This window comes from Leptopilina heterotoma, unplaced genomic scaffold, assembly GCF_015476425.1.
Source record: "Leptopilina heterotoma isolate Lh14 unplaced genomic scaffold, ASM1547642v1 Lhet_100, whole genome shotgun sequence".
In the NCBI taxonomy this organism is placed as follows: Eukaryota; Metazoa; Arthropoda; class Insecta; order Hymenoptera; family Figitidae; genus Leptopilina; species Leptopilina heterotoma.
Genome location: NW_025110814.1, coordinates 2,476,569 through 2,496,502, shown reverse-complemented (window position 1 = coordinate 2,496,502; position 19,934 = coordinate 2,476,569). Strand labels below are relative to the sequence as shown.

Sequence of the window (19,934 nt, the reverse complement as noted above, 5' to 3'; positions counted from 1 at the left end):
TGCCGAACATCGTTTTTTATCTCAATCAACATTACTATTTAAATTAATTAATAATAATATAGATTGTTCAAAATTACTAGCACTAATATATTTCAGAGTTCCTCGTGAGTCTTCCAGATATTATCAACCTTTCACAGTACCTATGCCTAATTCGGCAATTGGTTTTTCTGCCCCTATCTATAATATGTGCAACGCCATAAATGTAATGTGTGTTCATCACAACATAGATCTAGATTTCTCTTACTTGTCCTTACTCTCATATAAAGATAAATTCACAGAGTATATTGTATCTACGAGATAATTTCAATTTAACATAACATAATAATGTTTTCTTTTTTCGTTATGATTTATATTCCTCGATTCTATTGTAATTCGCAGTTGTTTTATAACAACGTCATTATAAGGTTATGCGTCTTCGATACCAAAATAGTTATACCCAATGGGAAATTTACAACTGGCGTAGTATAACATTTAAAAATTAAATAATAAACAATTACAGTAAGTGTGCATTAGATTTTCATATTTTAGTACCTAACGATTGGAATCTAGAAATATCGCAAACCTATGAAAATAAACAAAATTGCTGACGAGGGGAATCGAACCTACGACCTACGGACTAACAGACTAACGCTCTAACCACTATGCTAACGACACATGTGCACAGTAAATTATTAATATCTCAGTATCATTCAGACATACAATTATTGAGTCAAAGATGAGAAAAAAATAGGGATACGTTAGAAATAATAAATAGAAATAAAATAAATTTTTTATTCATAGTAAGAAGTATAATAGTATTTTAATAGGAACCAAATTATTATTGAGATTAAAGTTTAAATTTTGTTTATAATTTTAATTTGTTTAAATAATTTATTATTTACAAAATTAGACAATTATTTTAAATTATTATTATTAAATTTAATAAAAAGAAAAAATGAACAACTGAAAAGTAAAATATTAATTTTTTGCAATAAATTTATATTTATAAACATTTATAAACTTTTTTTATAATTTTTTTCAAGTTTATGTCAAAAAAGCAATGTTGGCAAAGAGCGTTGTGAACAATTTTTCAATACTCAGCCAGCACTTGCTGCCGTGGCTTGTCCAAGTTTTGGCGAAACAAAAATTCTGTACTGCGCCAGCACTAATTGTCGAGGCTCGGCTAGACTACGCCAAACAATCGTCTGAGTATTAAGCCATTGGTGAACATCGGCACTACACTGGCATTTCCCATTAGGTATAAGTTTATTTCTCAATTTTTGTTTTTTTTCTTTCTAATTATATAAGTAAATTACAAAGTTTTGTTTTCCTTTTAGTTCTTATTACACTTAAGTAACCTTACAACTTTTGTAATTTTTTTTCTGTATTGCCCTTTGATGGTTTTTACCGTGGGCTTGTTAATCATGCAAATAAAAAAAAAAATTTGTCCTGCTCCATTATATAGATTTTGCTTATTACACAGTATTTTTCTTCGGCAAATAATATATATTTCGCTTATATAATTCATTTTATGATTTTAAAAAATACTAATATGTAAATATGACTATAAATCTTTTGTACAATAATAAATTATTATGAGTAATTTAATTCCAATAAAAAAAATTATAAAGAAGAGAGAAGCTATCAATAATCCGAATCAAATTTATACAAACAAATTAAATATCTTAAATAAATCTCTATAAGCTCTTAGATTTCATATGTATCGACAGCACAGCTGCCCGAATACAGAAACCTGCTTAATCTGAAAAATGTTTTCGAAATTAATTAATAATTTCAAAATGATCAAAGAATCCAGAAAAAAACGGTAGCATGGTGGGATACGAGCCCACGACCTTTCTATTGCCGGTAGACTGCTCTGACCACTGAGCTACATGCACCCCGAGATTCTCCGAATTCCTTGACATATACTATCCCTTCCTACGTTATTTTAATGATAACGCAGGAAGTTTCTTAAAGATGGTAAGCCTAGTATTTCAATTCATAGGCAACTATAATTATAGAAAGTGAATTTATCATTCGGCAGTTAAATATTAAGAAGAGAGAAGCTATCAATAGCTATCTCTTCTTAATATTTAACTGCCGAATGATAAATTCACTTTCTATAATTAAAAAAAATTATAATTTTTTTTAGATAGATCTTAAACCTTTATAAATGTTTTTATTATTAAACAACCAACTTAAAACACTGTATTATTGAAAATACAATTAATATTTTTAAATTTGACAAAAAGTTTCTAAACATATGTAGGGGAGAGTGGGGCAAAGGCGCTAGGTTTACATTTATCGATGTATATTTTTTAAATTAAGCAATTAATTTATGCGGTCTTTGTTTTTCATTATTTTAAAACTAATCAACAAGAAATTTTAATAGTTGTTATTTAGTATATTATAATTATAAATACATTATTTAATGAAATTTAAAAACAATGCAAAAAATGCCTTTGCCCCACACGCTGGGGCAGCGACGTTTTCGCTTATATTTCTAAAAGAAAGCATTTATGGCCTTAAAAAAATTAACAAGTGACATTTATTAGTATAATATTTACGAAACATAAGGTTAACAACATATTATTAAAAGAATTAAACTATTTAAATAAAAAATAAAAACTTTTAATGATTTTAACCTTATATTGTGAATTAATACATAGAAACTTAGAATCCCAAGTGCGAAAACCAACGCGGCCCAACACTGGCCCAGTATTGGCAAAGCTGGCATCGAGACTTGGCAGACAATATTGGCCCGACTTTGCGCCGACTCTTGTGGTGTTAACCGCGGTTGGACGTCGGCAGCCAGATCTCGGCAGACATTACTGTCCCAATATTGGCACCAAATCTCGGCAGACATTAATGGCCCATTATTGGCAGCCAGATCTCAGCAGACATTAATGGCCCAATATTGGCTGCCATTACTCCCCCAGTGTTGACAAAATTAGAAAAAAATAAAAATAATTTTTTTTTATTCAATTAACTAATTAATTTATAACATTTATACGGCTTATTTCCCTAATTTAAACGCAAACTTACAAATATTTGAAAAATTCTTACCTCTCGCGGGGATCGATACCTGAACCTGACGCTCCACAGCCTAACACTCTGACCACTCTGCTACTCTGACTTGAAGTCGAGGAAGCAAAAGGGTTCTTATAAGCTACACTACACTGGCCAATACTGTGCCATTATTCGGCCGAGCTACGTCCCAATATTGGCAATTATAATTTGCCATCATAGATACAAAATGATAGACATTAATGTGCCATTCTTGGGCCAAGCTACATCCCAATTCTGGCAATTATAATTTGCCATGAAAGATACAAATTTTTTGCCATTAAAGTGCCAATAATGAGCCATTAATGAGCCGATCTTCGTCACATCACTGGCAATTGAATTTTGACATTAAAGATTGATCAACTTTGCCGTGAATGTGCCATTATTGATCCAAGCAACGCCCCAATTCTGGCAATTATATTTTGCCATCAAAGATACAAAATGTTTGCCATTAAAGTGCCAACAATGAGCCATTAATGGACCGATCTTCGTCACATCACTGGCAATTGAATTTTGCCATTAAAGATTGATCAACTTTGCCGTGAATGTGCCGTTATTGGGACAAGCTACGCCCCAATACTGTCAATTATAATTTGCCATGAAAGATACAAATTTTTTGCCATTAAAGTGCCAATAATGAGCCGATCTTCGTCACAACACTGGCAGTTGTCTTTTACCATTAAAGATTGATCAACTTTGTCGTGAATGTGCCATTATTGGGCCAAGCAACGCCCCAATTCTGGCAATTATATTTTGCCATTAAAGATACAAAATTTTTGCCATTAAAGTGCCATTAATGTGCCTTTAATAGGCCAATCTTTGTCACATCATTGGCGATTGAATTTAAAAAAATTTTAATATCATAATTCATGGTATATTTTTAACATTTAATTATTATCTGAAAATTTGACTAGAATCCATTTTGAAATCAATTTTTACTACAAAATTCTACGAGAATTTAATTATTTAAATGCAAAAATAAATAATTTATTGAATAACTAAATGTTTCTTAAAATTGAATTATGAGAATTAAATTTTAAAAAACATTCATTTATTCAATAAATTTTCTTAAGGAAATAATTTGCATCATTTCTATTTCTTAATTACAATTGCTTTAAGAAAAATTCAAAGATTTTTAAAAAATGAAGGAAAAAAATGTTTATAAATTCTATTTGTCAATTGCAAATATTAATTGAAAGTGAAATTGAAAATTTCTTAATTTTTAGATAATAAAGGAAAAATTTTACTCAAAAAAAGGTTTCTGTAATATTTATTTACGAATTTCTTTAATTGTAAAATTATATGAAAACATTAATAACTTCTTTTTTAAATTAATACTTAATTAAACTTTTTCAAAAAAATTAATTCTTTAAAATTGACAGTTAAAAATATAGAAAATTCAAAGTTTCAAATATTTTAATTTGAATCCTTTTCAAGCTTATTCAATTATTTAAATACAAAATAAATAATTTATTGAATACCTGAATGTTTCTTAAATTTCAATTCTTATAAAAAATTATAGGGTAAATGCACTAGTAGTCGGACACTTAAGGATACAATCTTAAATTATGCTTTTTTTCTTGAAATAGCAAATATCTACTGTGTTTATAAGCACATTATCAATTAAATGAGTTCTTCAGGATTAAAAATCGTGTAAATTTGTTACAAATACTTGAGTATTTAATAAAATATAAACATTTTAATGAAAAATTACGAATGCTTTAGTAGTCGGACACTTTTTCCCTTTGTTTCTATAGTCGGACATCTGTCAGATATTTTGGATTTATAAAGTAAAACAGATAATTTTTTAATTGCTATCGGCTGGAAAATGGAATTAAACCATATTAGAAGTTATTAATATAATATTTAAATCGTATAAGTTTTAAAATTTATGATTAATTATCAACAAAACTTTGTGCCACTCATCGCGCTACTCGAAAATGGTTGTATCTATAGTCGGACACCATGATTTTTAAAGCATTAAATAAAATATTTCTTGTTTAATTATTTTCGAAAATAACACTATTTTAATAAAATATAAACTTCACACATTCGTCTAGTATACTTTTTAAAGTAATTATCACAATGCATTATTATTTATTTGCGAAAAAACACGAAAGTGTCCGACTACTAGTACTGTCCGACAATACCCGCACTTACCCTACCAAATTAAAATGGCATTAATGTGCCTTTAATGGGCCGATCTTCGTCACATCACTGGCAATTGAATTTTCCTATTAAAGATTGATCAACTTTGACAATAACGTGCCGTTATTGGGCCAAGCTACGCCCCAATACTGGCAATTATAATTTGCCATCAAAGATACAAAATGTTTGCCATTAAAGTGCCACTAATGTGCCATTAATGGGCCGATCTTCGTGACATCACTGGCAATTGAATTTTGCCATTAAAGATTGATCAACTTTGCCAATATTATGCCGTTACTGAGCCAAGCTACTCCCCAATACTGGTAATTATAATTTGCCATGAACGATACAAATTTTTTGCCATTAAAGTGCCAATAATGAGCCATTACTGGGCCGATGGTCGGCACATCACTGGCAATTGTCTTTTGACATTAAACATTGATAAACTTTGCCATGAATGTGCCGTTATTGGGCCGAGAGCTGGCCCAGTCTTAAAAAATTTGAAATTTTGACCATCGGCACCATCATTGGCCCAGTAATGGGACGTTTTGGTTACCAATAATGGCCCAGTAACTACTGCCAATTCTCGGCAGACATTACTGCACCAATGATGGGCCGTTTTTGCAGTCTTGGCATTTCGCACTTGGGAATATTCAATTGTTTTTAACCAAATTATGTTCGATATTGCCTTTGCCCCACATAACAAACTTTTTTTTTACTTTAAATTTAAAATATTTAGATACAAAATTTAAATTTAATTTTAAATTTAAATGTAAATTTAATTTATTTACATGTTACGTTCTTAAAAATTAAATACTTAAACTTATGTTTTAAAAAATAAAAGTTTGTTCAGTAAAATTATTATTTTATTTTTGCAAAACAATTTTTTTGTTATATTTATTAAAATATTTGATATTCTTAGGTTTTTCTTTTTTTAATCAATTAGTCTGATTGCATTGCAACTTAATTTTTAATACCAATTGGAATCGACAGAAAATAAAGGAGATATTTTAAAAAACGTCTTTGCCCCACTCTTCCCTGTAATAAATAGTCACGTTAAATAAATATTACTTTTGATTTTTAATCAAACAATTTATATAACCAAAAGTTAGTTTTTAATTTTTTTAAGAAGCTTAAAGAATAATAAAATTAGATACGAAAAATTCGAAACGTTAAAAAGTTGTAATTTAATAAACATCCGCTATTAGTAATTATTATAATATATTATAATCATGCATCCAATAAAAAATTTAATTCACTTGGCGGGCTTTTTAAAATCTACGAAATTCACCAAAAAGACCAACATTCTTGAATTATGTCAATTTTTTTTTACTTTTTTTTGGAAAAAAGTAGCATTTAGTAGCTTTTTGACAAAATAAGTAGCAAAAAGTAGGCTTGACCAAAAAAAAATAGAAACGTGTGTCATTTCGAAGCCTGCGATAATAATTCTTTTTTTTACTGTATATACAAAAGTTATGACAAGCTATGATCATGATAGTTTATTTGAAAACGCTAAATATTTTTCTATATTCTTTACAAATAACAATATTATATGAATATTATTATTAATTTTTTTAAACAAAATAATAATAATATATTAATAATAACTATGTTTAATTTTTTACGAAACTTGGCTTTTGGGTACGTTAATACTTATTAATTAAGGGTTCAAATAAAATTTTTAAATAATTATAATAATAATAAAATAGTAATAAGACTATAAAAATATAATAATAATTTATAATCCTTTTCCAACGGGAAGTTGCCAATGGTATTGGCAATTGGTTCAATAGTGGGCCATGCTTGGTGCCCAATGGTTATTTCTTGGCAAAACAATTGACAAACATCATTAGACCACCATTGGTTTTAACGTGGGATGATCACCCTACTTTCAATGATCGGTAGCCAAACATCGGGCCAATATTAGTTGCCAAGGAATTGCCAAGGAAACAAAATCGATTTTCAAAAGCTTGATTTTTTATTGGCAGCCAACAAAAAACCAAGGTATTGAAAATTGATTTTTTTAATTATTAATTAAAATATATTTTTCAAAAATATATATTTTTTTAAATTAATAGAACATATTAATTTAATTTTTTACCTCTGGTAAGACAAAGGTGAAAGACTGATAAAAATTCCCTCACCGTATATCTCACAGTGGAGGGATGTCTGTGAATGCCTTTGCGGGAGAGGAGCAGGTACTTATAGAGCCAGTGAGCGCACTCTGGCGGCGCTTGTCTGAAGTCAAGTGGCGCAACGTTGGTTGCCAAGCGCTGTGTCGATAATGTCAGGATATGCATGCGCGCCAGAAAACAGTTCCGACAAGCGCCGCCAGAGTGCATGCTAGTGATTTCTTCTCGCTTGTGACCTGTTTCACTGACTCTATAAGTACCTGCTCCTCTCTCGCAAAGACATTCACAGTCATCCCTTCACTGTGAGATATACGGTGAGGGAATTTTTATCAGTCTTTCACCTTTGTTTTACCCAAGAAGACTAGAGACAGGAGGTAAAACTTCGGTAGTGGGGGTATGGCAATGCTGAGTCGCTCAGCTGATGTATGGTCAGGCGTTTACTTTTAAAAAAGTTTTCGCCGCAATAGACCACATGGACTTCTGCGCATCTAAACACGTAAACACGGGAATAGTACATTGTACAACTAGTGGCGAAAGTGTGATTTTTCGAGAGTGAAGTTTGCTGCTCTCGCTACGCTCGAGCCGCAAACTTCACTCTCGAAAAATCATTCTTTCACCACGAGTTGTGCACTACGTTTTCTCCAACGCCTTGCGAGGAAAGGTTTCTTCGTGAGTTTCGTATAATTTTAATTTAACGTGTGCTTATGTTTAATATAATAAAAGACGAATGTTTTGAGTGGGGAAGAAGTTAGATACAAAATAAATCTCGGTCAAAGAACAAAAAAAAAGAATAAATTCATGATTTACTTTCGCCACGCCAAATTTACTTTCGCCACGCTAAAAATTACTTTCGCTACGCTGAATTTACTTTCGCCACGCTCTTCAGAGCAGTTGAGAAAAGTTCTACTTTCGCCACACTTTTCTACCAAGAAAAGTACTCCTTTCAGAGCAAGTGTTGGAGAAAATATATTCTACACAAATACAATATGAAATATAAGTGTTTATATTTACAAACATCTTTTAGTTATTAAAAAAAAAGTTTTGAAAACAAAAAAATGTGTAAACTGTAGCATGAAGTGCATTAAAAGTTAACAAAAAGTAATAGTCATATAGTGATGTGTTTATCTTTCTTCTTGTTACAACTTTCCACACAGCACGTTTTCGGAATTTTTAACTATTTGAATAACACTTAATTTAATAATCACTCACATTATTTCTATATATCCGTTATGACAAACATTGTCAATTGTGTCTCGATTGCACTGATTGCACTTTAAAGTTAACCTCAAATTAAAATCATATCATACACATATGTAAAACATATGGTATACAAGAATTTGAATGTGTGAGTGATGTGCAGAAGCACCGCGCCGGCGACTTTTCGAAACGAAAAACTCCTGGTTAAAGAAAGGTTCTTGACTCATCCCCACTACCGAAGTTTCACCTCCTGTCTCTTGCCTTCTTGGTTTTACCAAAGGTGAAAAAATTAAATTAATGTGTTCTATTAATTAAAAAAAATAAATTTTTGAAAAATATATTTTTTAAAAATAAATTTTAATTAATAATTAAAAAAAATAAATTTTCAAAACCTTGGTTTTTTGTTGGCTGCCAATAAAAAATCAAGCTTTTGAAAATCAATTTTGTTTCCTTGGCAATTCCTTGGCAATTAATATTGGCCCGATGCTTGGCTACCGATCATTGGCAGTAGCGTGATCATCCCAAGCTAAAACCAATGGTGGTCCAATGATGGTTGCCATTAATGTTCCAATAATGGAACGGAGTTCGCCAAGCATGGCCCATTATTGAAACAATCGTTTACTTTCCATTGGGTTCCATTGCATAAGAATAATATAAATAATTTATAGTGAAATAGTGTAAACAAATATAAAAAAGTTTTAAAAAAGAAAAAAGTTAGTACACCAAATAAATAATAGTAATAAATTTATTAAGTGCTTTTTTTAAATTTATGATATTTAGTATATAAATAAAGGCGCGAGTTGAAGTAGAAAAAATAATAAAAATAAAAAAAAGAAGTAAAGATTTTTGCAGAAATCAAATATATATCCCAGTTAAATATTGAGTTAAGCCACTGATCGCGTTTTAATCTGTGGCTTTTATCGTGAGACCTTTTGCGATAGGGCTCTACTTCCGGTTGATTACACAAGTAACTTGGTGTAGTCATCAGCGCAAAGAAAGAGAAAGAAAAAGAAAGATTTAAAAAAAGGTGTGTATCTCTAAATTGACATATCAATATTATTACTACTTTTTTTATTAGTAATATTATTTATTATTACTATTTTTATTACTACTATTATTTATTTTTACTATTTTTGTTATTATTATTATTATTTTATTATTTTTGTTATTATAATTATTTTATTATTATTATTATTATTACTTATAATCATTTTCTTAATTATTATTATATAACGGTTATGAATGTTAATATTATTGTTATTTTTCTTATTATTATTAATATTATTATTAACCAGCTAAAATATCGAGCGCGTCTAGTTCTCGTAGGAATCGAACTCGAAACCTGCAGCACTGTAGACTTGGACACAAGTCACTATCCTAAGGACACATAAGCACTTCTAGTTGCTAATTTCAATTGCAATAGTTATTTAACAATAAATGTCTATTAACAATTATAATTCTTTTATAAAATAAAACAAAATTCAATTTTTTTGAATTGTTTCTTTAACACGAAACAAAAAACAGAAAGTTACTCAGTATTCTTCGACAATATTCAAAGTACAAAAATTTAATAAAAATATGAATAGTAAACTATGGTTAATGGTAGATAACTATGGTCAATGTTTAATAGTATTTAACTATGGTTAATAGTATTTAACTACAGTTAATGGTAATTAACTATGGTTACTGGTAGCTAACTGTGGTCACTGGTTAATAGTATTTAACTATAGTTAATGGTAGCTAACTATGGTCACTGGTAGCTACCCAATGGGAAGTAAACGATTGGTTCAATAATGGGCCATGCTTGGCGAACTCCGTTCCATTATTGGAACATTAATGGCAACCATCATTGGACCACCAATGGTTTAAACTTGGGATGATCACGCTACTGCCAATGATCGGTAGCCAAGCATCGGGTCAATATTAGTTGCCAAGGAATTGCCAAGAAAACAAAATCGATTTTTAAAAGCTTGATTTTTTATTGGCAGCCAACAAAAAACCAAGGTTTTGAAAATTGATTTTTTTTAATTATTAATTAAAATTTATTTCCAAAAAATATATTTTTCAAAAATTAATTTTAAAAAAATATATTTTTCAAAAATATATATTTTTTTAAATTAATAGAACATATTAATTTAATTTGTCACCTCTGGTAAAACAAAGATGAAAGACTGATAAATTCCCTCACTTTATATCTTACAGTGGAGGGATAACTGTGAATGTCTTTGCGAGAGAGGAGCAGGTACTTATATAGAGCCAGTGAAACAGGTCACAAGCGAGAACAAATCACTAGCATGCACTCTGGCGGCGCTTGTCGGAAGTGGCGCAACGTTGGTTGCCAAGCGCTGTGTCGATAACGTCAGGATATGCATGCGCGCCAGAAAACAGTTCCGACAAGCGCCGCCAGAGTGCATGCTAGTGATTTCTTCTCGCTTGTGACCTGTTTCACTGGCTCTATATAAGTACCTGCTCCTCTCTCGCAAAGACATTCACAGTTATCCCTCCACTGTAAAATATAAAGTGAGGGAATTTATCAGTCTTTCATCTTTGTTTTACCAGAGGTGACAAATTAAATTAATATGTTCTATTAATTTAAAAAAATATATTTTTTTAAAATAATTTTTTGAAAAATATATTTTTTTAAAATAAATTTTAATTAATAATTAAGAAAAATCAATTTTCAAAACCTTTGTTTTTTGTTGGCTGCCAATAAAAAATCAAGCTTTTGAAAATCGATTTTGTTTCCTTGGCAATTCCTTGGCAACTAATATTGGCCCGATGCTTGGCTACCGATCATTGGCAGTAGCGTGATCATCCCAAGTTTAAACCATTGGTGGTCCAATGATGGTTGCCAATTGTTTTGCCAAGAAAAAACCATTGGGCACCAAGCATGGCCCATTATTGAACCAATCGTTAACATTGGCAACTTCCCGTTGGGTAACTATGGTCACTGGTAAATAGTTTTTAACTACAGTTAATGGTCAATGGTTAATAGTATTTAAATATAGTCAACACTGAGAAAACTGGAGAGTCAAATTCAGAGGTTCAAAAAGTGTATGTTTCCTTTGCTTATGAAGAGAGTTAAATAGTTCTTCTAAAATAAATTTTGAATTGGTAATGGAAATCTACTTATATATTCTCTCCCATTATATCTGAGGGTTAAAAGTTGCGCAGAAAATGTGTACGATCTGATGCGCGCGAAATTATTTTTCTGACATTTTATGTATTTAATTTAGGGGTTAGGTTGCCATATTTATTCATTTCGCGCCGGATAAGGAAGGGATTTCTCAAGATGGTTAATTTGTCTCTCTGTTATAAACTCATTTTCCCTCCAAGAGAAATGGCACGAATATCTGTCAATGGTGTATTTGAACATTTAGATTGTTATCCAATAGCTAACTCTCAAATATCAACAATTTGTCCCTCCAGATGTTTAGTCCAATACTCCAGTTTTCTCAGTGAATAGTTGTTAACTATGGTTAATGATAGATAAGTGTGGTTAATGGTTGCCATATATATATAATAATATATATATATATAATAAATAAAATATAAATTCTCAATCAACGAAAAGTCAAAATAAAAATCCCGTTTGCAATCACGGGGTCTGTATTAAAAAATTGTAATTGTGCAACACCTGCTGGAAAAGAGCTACTTTTCTTTAACATAAATGCAGCACAAAGTGGTTAATTTCTGCACATTTAAAAGTGTGCAGGAAAGTGTACTTTCCTGCACACTTTTGATTACTTTTCCGCACACTGTGCAGGAAAATGTACTTTCCTGTACACTTTTCTGTAAACAGTATAATATACACTATAATCAACATAAATACTATATTTATTGATTAGAAAAGTATAAAAATTACTTTTTTCGGTAAACAGGTGTTGCACAAAGTATTGTGTGCAACACGTACGAAAGAAGATTTTCCAACTTCGTGCAAATTACTGCCCTCGCTTCGCTCGGAGAAGCAAACTTTGCACTCGTCGGAAAACAGCTTCTTTCTGTACTTGTTGCATAATATACTATTTCACAAATGTTTATTCCTGATGAGCTATTTTTTCCTTTATTTTGTTTTTGGTCCCGGAGCTAGAATTGAATTTAGATGAAAGAAATGAGTTAGAACTGTTTGCTGATTGGTCAAGGAGTGTAATGAGTGTCGGCATGTGTCAGTGCTGGGAATAGAACTGTAACTGTCTTAGGGGCAATGGAGCGTCGTTTTCGTGCATCGGCGTTGGCGGCGCGGCGTCGGAACGCTTCAGAGCGCCGCATCACAATGTTCTTCAGAAAGAGAGGAAGAGAGAGAATTGCAAAAGCGCAGTAGCCAAAAGGTATTCGCAATGAGGAGGAAGAAGAGTTGCGTTTGGTCTAATTTTGGTTACGGTTATGAATAATCGCGTTCAACGTAACCGGTTTCTTGTTGTTTCGTCTCGAGACGCGCGACGACGAAGACGTCGTAGTCGTCATCGTGGTAATATTAACTTTCCTTAAAGTCAACTATTTCACCATTATTCTTTTCTATTTTTTTAATTACATTTTCGAACAAAACACCTTTTTTTCTTATCTTAATTTTAGACCTTTTCTAAGGAAAATTTTGAGAATTTTAAAAAATTGTTCTTTTTTCTCGAAATTCAAAAAGTAGAAAATAAATAATACAGAATAAAATTAAAAATGTAAATTTAAATATAATAATAATAAATTTATTTTAATATTAATAATAATAATAATAATAATAATAATAATAATAATAATAATAATTAAAAAATACTAATAATATGGTAGACTAGTTAGAGTCACTTATGACATGAAAGAGAAAAATGTGCTAAGTGTAGAAAGGTTTGAAGACTAATACACAACTTAAGGAAGAATCCGACGAACAATCGGACCAAACGTTAATCCAACTCCAATAATTTAGTATTTTTAATAAAAAAAACAAATCAAATTAAAAAAATTCATATAGAAGAATAAAGAATTTTTTTTATTTTTACTTTTAAAATAGGTACGAAATTTTTGCATTAGACTATAACTTTTGTTTATAATTTTGTTTATAATTGCTATTTTTATTTACTTATAAAATAGTGTGAAAGAAAAGAAAACAAATCAAAACAAAATGTTTCTTATCGCAATTATCAATATTCTATTACTTTTTTATTTATTTTCCATATCTTCAAAGTATCTCAAACTTTTCTTTTCTTTTTTTTATTTGCACATTCAAAACTATCCATCAAGTTTTTGATAAAAATAAAAGAACTTTTTGATTAAATTGACAAAATGTAATTTTTGGTTTACATAATTTATTAAATTTCAATTAATTTTTATAATTAATTGATAACTTAATTCGAATTAATAATTATTATTATATTATTTATTACAAATATTAATATTATTATTTAGAAAATAAACTAATTTTAACCTAGTTAAAAAATAGAATTCAAGTTCAGAGAATAGATGTTTGGTATATAATTATAATAGTGCCGATAGTGAAACAGCAATTTCGCAGATATAGGCACATCTATACATACATCTCTGTTTATCAATTCGTAACTTGTCGCTCACATGTGAGATTCCAGACGCATGTGGAACAGGTTCGAATGAAGAGCGAGGAGGTATTCCTAAGTTTACAACTTCACACGTGCTAAACTCTAGACTTATAGGTGAAACTATTTATTCTTTTTTTTTCATTTTGCAATATTTGTTGTTTGTTTTTACAGGGTGACCGCTTTTTTTCATTAATAGTATATTATGTGGAAAGCACGTAAAGCAATACTTTTTAGGTGAGGATGTAATTTTCAGTATATGAGCTGTCGTTAGTACGACGTAGGTGAGACGAAGGCGTGCCAAGTCGAGCCGAAGTCACAGACAGCGAGTATTGAAATCATCCAAACCTAAGAATTGCTACGTGGCGAGCCGCATATGCTATTTTTTTCGCCATTGACATGAAAAAGTGAAACATTTTGAAAATGTACTATACTGTACTGTACTATATAATACTGGACTATACTGTAATATACTGTACTGAAAAGTACTGCACTATACTCTATTATATAGTACTGTACTATACTGTACTGAAAAGTACTGCGCTATACTATACTATTTAGTACTGTACTATACCGTCTAAGCATAACAGCAACTAACTATCCCTACCCCATCCTCCTCTAATATTGAAAATATCATATTTTAACCAAATATTTAAGGAAAAGTATTATTAATAATAAATTAGTAAAATTAATCAACAAAAATTAATAATTCTTTTTAATATTATTACTATTATTATTGTTATAATCATTATTATTTTGAATTAATTTATTATTATTATTATTATTATTATTATATACAGTAACGAGAGGGCGTGTTTATCAAGTAGGTGTGATGCTGTAGTTCCGGTTGTAAGTCACCGTCCTTTAGGGACAAACGGGTAAGGAAGGGGAGGGGGTACACACAGGATTGAACAACCTGTTGCTGACTGGAATGCAGCTTCTGTTTCACAAGTGATTTGGTTTTAAAGAGACATAAAATATCTTTTGGCATTAAATTTCAAACGTACTTATTGAAAAAAATCTCTTTTTTCTAAAGAAAAGAAAAATTTCCATCTCTCAAATTTTTTTTCTATTTTAAACTAAAAGAAGAAAGAAAGAAATTTCAATGTATAGTAAATATCATCATAGGATCGAAAAATATACGAAATACAAAGTTGGAAAAAAAATTCACTTTAGAAAGAAGAAAAAAATTGAAAATAATCAAGTGGTTATGTATATGTACGTGCTTGGCTTCGAACCCGGGTTCGATTCTTTCCAAATGGGAAATTTTTTTTTCTCTAAATTCCCAAGTAAATTTACTTTATGCACAAACTCGAAAAGTAAGTTAGGGGCCGTCCGTATATTACGTAACGCTAATTTTTGAAAATTTCGACCCACCCCCCCTCCCCCCAAAAAGTGTTACGTAATATATGGACGATCCCTTAAGGTGATTCTACAATGGAACTAACTGTTATTATAGGGCGAATATAACGTCAAAATTAAAAAAATTTAGGTTGACTCTAGAATGGAAATAACTTATACGTTGAATATAACCTCAAAATTCAGGAAAAGGGTGATTTTACCATGGAAATAACTGTTATCAAAGGGGGAATATAACCTCGAAGTTTATAACATTTAGGGTGATTCTACAATGGAAATAACTGTTATAAGGCGAATATAACCTCAAAATTCAGAAAAATGGTAATTTTACAATGAAAATAACTGTTATCAAAGGAGGAATGTAACGTCGAAATTTAGAAAATTTAGGGTGATTCTACAATGTAAATAACTTTTATGAAAGGGCAAATATTAATTAAAAGGGAAAAATTATTTATTCCCCTGAAACGCTAAATGATCAGAGAAGAGGGAGGGAAGGGGTAAAAAGAAAAAAAATACAACTGTCAGTTAATGCAGTACTAGTATAAGGTAATGTTAGTTCGTTGATCTAAGTTTGAAGACGCGCGTCGTATGTTTTAAAGTAGAATCTAATATCTAAGTTTAGCCCATGTCGCGCGCGTATATTCGAAAGAGAGAAGCATTGCACTCTCGAGAGTACTGTCATTTTGTTTATTCTCCTTTTGCATCGTCGGTAACCGCGACCTGCATTACGCACTTGCATTCGTATGTGGCGCTCTCTCCCCACTCTCTTTCTCTCTCTCGCAAGTACAATAACACCGGGACAAAAATAGTTCCAAGTTAGTTATATAAAGAAACATAAATATGTGCAATGCAAATGTTACTACACGGCAGAGAGAAAGAGAGAGGGAGATCGAATTTTTTTTCAAAATTGAAACGGTAAAAATAAAAATTGTATTCTTTAAATTTATTAGGATAACTATTCAATAAATGGCTCATTTCATTTAAAATGTAAAATCTATGTCTCTTGGTAAAAAAAAAAGTTTTTTGCTAGCAAATGAATATTGTTTGGTTTATTTGATTAATATCTAACATACTCTAATCCTTTATCCTTTACACGGAAAAAAAAAGTTCCCAGATATTTCAGGAATTATTTCCTAACTCTTGGATACGTGGTAACAGCTCTGAACTAGCGTCGAACATTCAATGGTAATCAATGAATGTTTGAAAGAAATTCGGGAACTGTATTAGAAAACGCTGTAAATAGTCCAATAGTCTTTTTTTCATTTCTTTCTCATGTAAAGTCCATGGCACTGGCCGCAACTGTTTCTGAAATTTTCGGGAACTCGTCAAGGAATCTTGGTGCGCAGAAACTGTGCGCACCAGTCTCAACGTCAGTAAGACTTGCGTGCCTTATATATTTATTTTATGCTGAGGTATTTAACGCTCCTGTTTAGCTCACGTGGATAAGACGCCGGACTTCTATTCTTCGGGTACGCGAGTTCTGTTCCAGCCGCCGTCGATTTTTCTCTCATATGGTTTTTTCTATTTCAGAAACTTAATAAAAAATAAAAATTGTATGTGATCTTCAAGGATAAATGTGTGTGTGTGTGTGTGCGGACGTGTCAAGGAGGGGAAGTGGGAGGGGGGAAGCAGAATCCATTTTTTCTTGCATTCGCCTAACTTTTCGATTTTCTTGAACAGTTCCCGACTTTTTCAAGAACAGTATCCAAGAGTTAAGAACGAAGTTCCCGAATAATCTTCGAACTTTTTTTTCCGTGTAGCGCTATTTGATTCTACACTAAAAACCACTACGAAAACATACATAATTTTTTAAAAAAGACCTATTGGTGTAAAAATGTTATAAACAATTAGCCTGCATTCATACTGTATGAGGTATAAGGATCGTTTTTGAAGTTAAAGATTTTTTTAAACAAAATTAGCTTAATCAGGAGAGTTTTTGACGTTAAAAATTTTTTAAACAAAATTTTTACCTCAAAAACTATTTATGTATAAGTGGAAATAAATAAGTAAAATGTCTTCCGAGCGAGCGAGGAATATGACGCTATAGTATTTATTAATTCAAATTTAGAGAATAAGTTTTGTGATAATATTACTGTAAAGAAAATTTATAAATCAATTTATTTTTCACTATTTTATATGTGAAATTTTTTTCTATTTTTAATAACATTTTATATTAATTTTTATATTACATTTTGTAATTTTTGTAACTTTTCATAATTTTGAATCTGAAATACATAATTTAATTTTTGCTTAGAATTTTATTAAAATTTTTGAAAATAATTTAATTGTTTTGAATAATTTAATGACAATTTTGTAAAAAAAAATTAAGTCTTTTGAGGATTTCAATTTAAATTGTCTTTGAAAATAAATTTTTTTAAAAATAATTTATTAAAATCATTACCTTCCGTATGTGTAAGATCTGGTGAGTGTGGTCTATTTTCGCAGTGTTCACGTGAAACACAATCAATTGTTGCATCTGTTAATCGTGCATCCATTAAATTCGATTGTCCATTGATAGTGAATGAGTCAATGTGCAACACTTCTCCTGTAAAAAAAAGATGCAACTACATTCAATTCAAATCACATACATTCGTTACTTATTATAGTGAAGGAGAATAAAACGAAAACTTTCGGACAAATAGTTTTTAAAAATTAGTTTACTCCAACGTTTCGAAATCTAAATGATTTCCTCTTCAGGGAGTCTATAAAAATATAAAATAATATACAAAAAATATAAGATAATATACGAATGCTAAGCTTAATTTTTTTGATTGACGAATGTTAAGTATATATTTTTTTGTATATTACACTGAAAGAATTTTGGGCAGGCTGCAGGCTTTACATAAGTGCCGCTGGAGCTCGCAGTTAACCTTAAAAAGGCGAGAATCTACTCCCGAAAGGTAAGCAGCAACTCCTCAGGGGCAGCTGCTCACCTTTCGGGAGTAGATGCTCGCTTTTTTGAGGTGAGCTGCGAGCCCTGCGCAAGGGGCACTAATTTCGGAAATGAAAGCCAGCATAGCCTGTCTAAAATTCTTTCAGTGTATTTTATTTTATTTTTTGTATATTAATTTATATTTTTTTGTATATTATTTGCATATTATTTTTATATTTTATGTTGTATATTATTTATACTTTTTGTATATTATCTTATATTTTTTGTATATTATTTTATATTTTTATAGACTCCCTGAAGAGGAAATCATTTAGATTTCGAAACGTTGGAGTAAACTAATTTTTAAAAACTATTTGTCCGAAAGTTTTCGTTTTTTTCTCCACTATAATTGCTATTTCTCGGACATAAAAGATTGATTAATAATTCGTTACTTATAAAAAATTTTCTTTCTAGTAAACTTTCTGTTCATTACAATAATACAATTTTCGAAATAAATTTAAATAAAAATTTTAATTTGTACCATAAAGTTTATTGAATTTTTAAATCAAAATTGTAAATTAATTTAGAAGCCATTAAAAAACACAACGCTTTCAGGAGAGAGAGGCGGGAGGTAAATTGTTACTATCAGAAGAAAAGGAGAAAGGGAAGGGGTAAAATTCCAAAAAAAAACTTAGGTATTTTTTAAATGAACCTCTTTTAAAAAAATTAAATTTAATATCAAAATTGAATATTGAATTTAAAAATAAAAATTTTAAATCCAATGTAGAATCAGAATTTTCACATTAAATATGAAGACCAAAATTAAAAAATTAAATCAAAAAATCGCGACATAAAAAATATGAGGCAAAAATAAAAATTAAAAACACCATCTCGTTTTCTATTCTTTCCATTTTTTTTTCTTACATTTTATGTACATATATATGTATTCTCTCTTCGTAAGCGTTTTCATAATGTGTAGTTTTGTCGCGCAATAAAAAAAAAGATGCGAGTGCAGACAAACAAACGGAAATGCATTCTAAAAGCGGTTTCCTGCAGTAAAGATTTTTTTACCATAAGAAGGTCATCATATAATCCACTTTTTTTTACCTACAGTTGACAGCTTCGAAGGGGTTATAGTTGAGGCTTTCAGCAAAATATTATATATGTCTTTCGAGTTTTTTTGCGCGGTTTTTTTGGCATCTCTCTTTATTGTCAATACACACTCGGTTCATAAAAAAGATATCATAACTAAAATTTCCCCCCGAAATAAGTAAACAAAATTTATTTATTTATTTTCGATAATACATACTATTTATGAACTAAAAACATAAATTATAATTTATAATATAAAAATGATAATTACAATAATTAATTCTATAAATTCTAATTCTATTAATTAATAAAAATAATTAATAATTCATGTTATAAATTGTAATATTATTAATTATAATTATAATTGTTATTTAAAATGGATTTTAAATTTCCATCCAGTTATGTATTATATTATAAATATAATTTATATTTTTTTATATTATAAATATAAAAATTTACATATTTTTCTTCGATATCGCAAGAACGGGGGATCGAACCCTAGACCTTGAGAGCGCAAGACGGATACACACACCGCACAGCCTGCAAAATGACCAA

The 19,934-nt window shown here is 30.0% G+C and overlaps 1 protein-coding gene across 1 annotated transcript in view; it reads right to left on the bottom strand.

Moving 5' to 3' along the window:
• Positions 1 to 19,934, bottom strand: part of LOC122499212 (homeobox protein TGIF2-like) — a 164,767-nt gene that overhangs the window by 69,139 nt on the left and 75,694 nt on the right. The window contains exon 2 of the mRNA XM_043607399.1: positions 17,817 to 17,960. Coding sequence (XP_043463334.1) covers positions 17,817 to 17,960 — 144 coding nt within the window. The remainder of the gene's footprint in view (positions 1 to 17,816; positions 17,961 to 19,934) is intronic.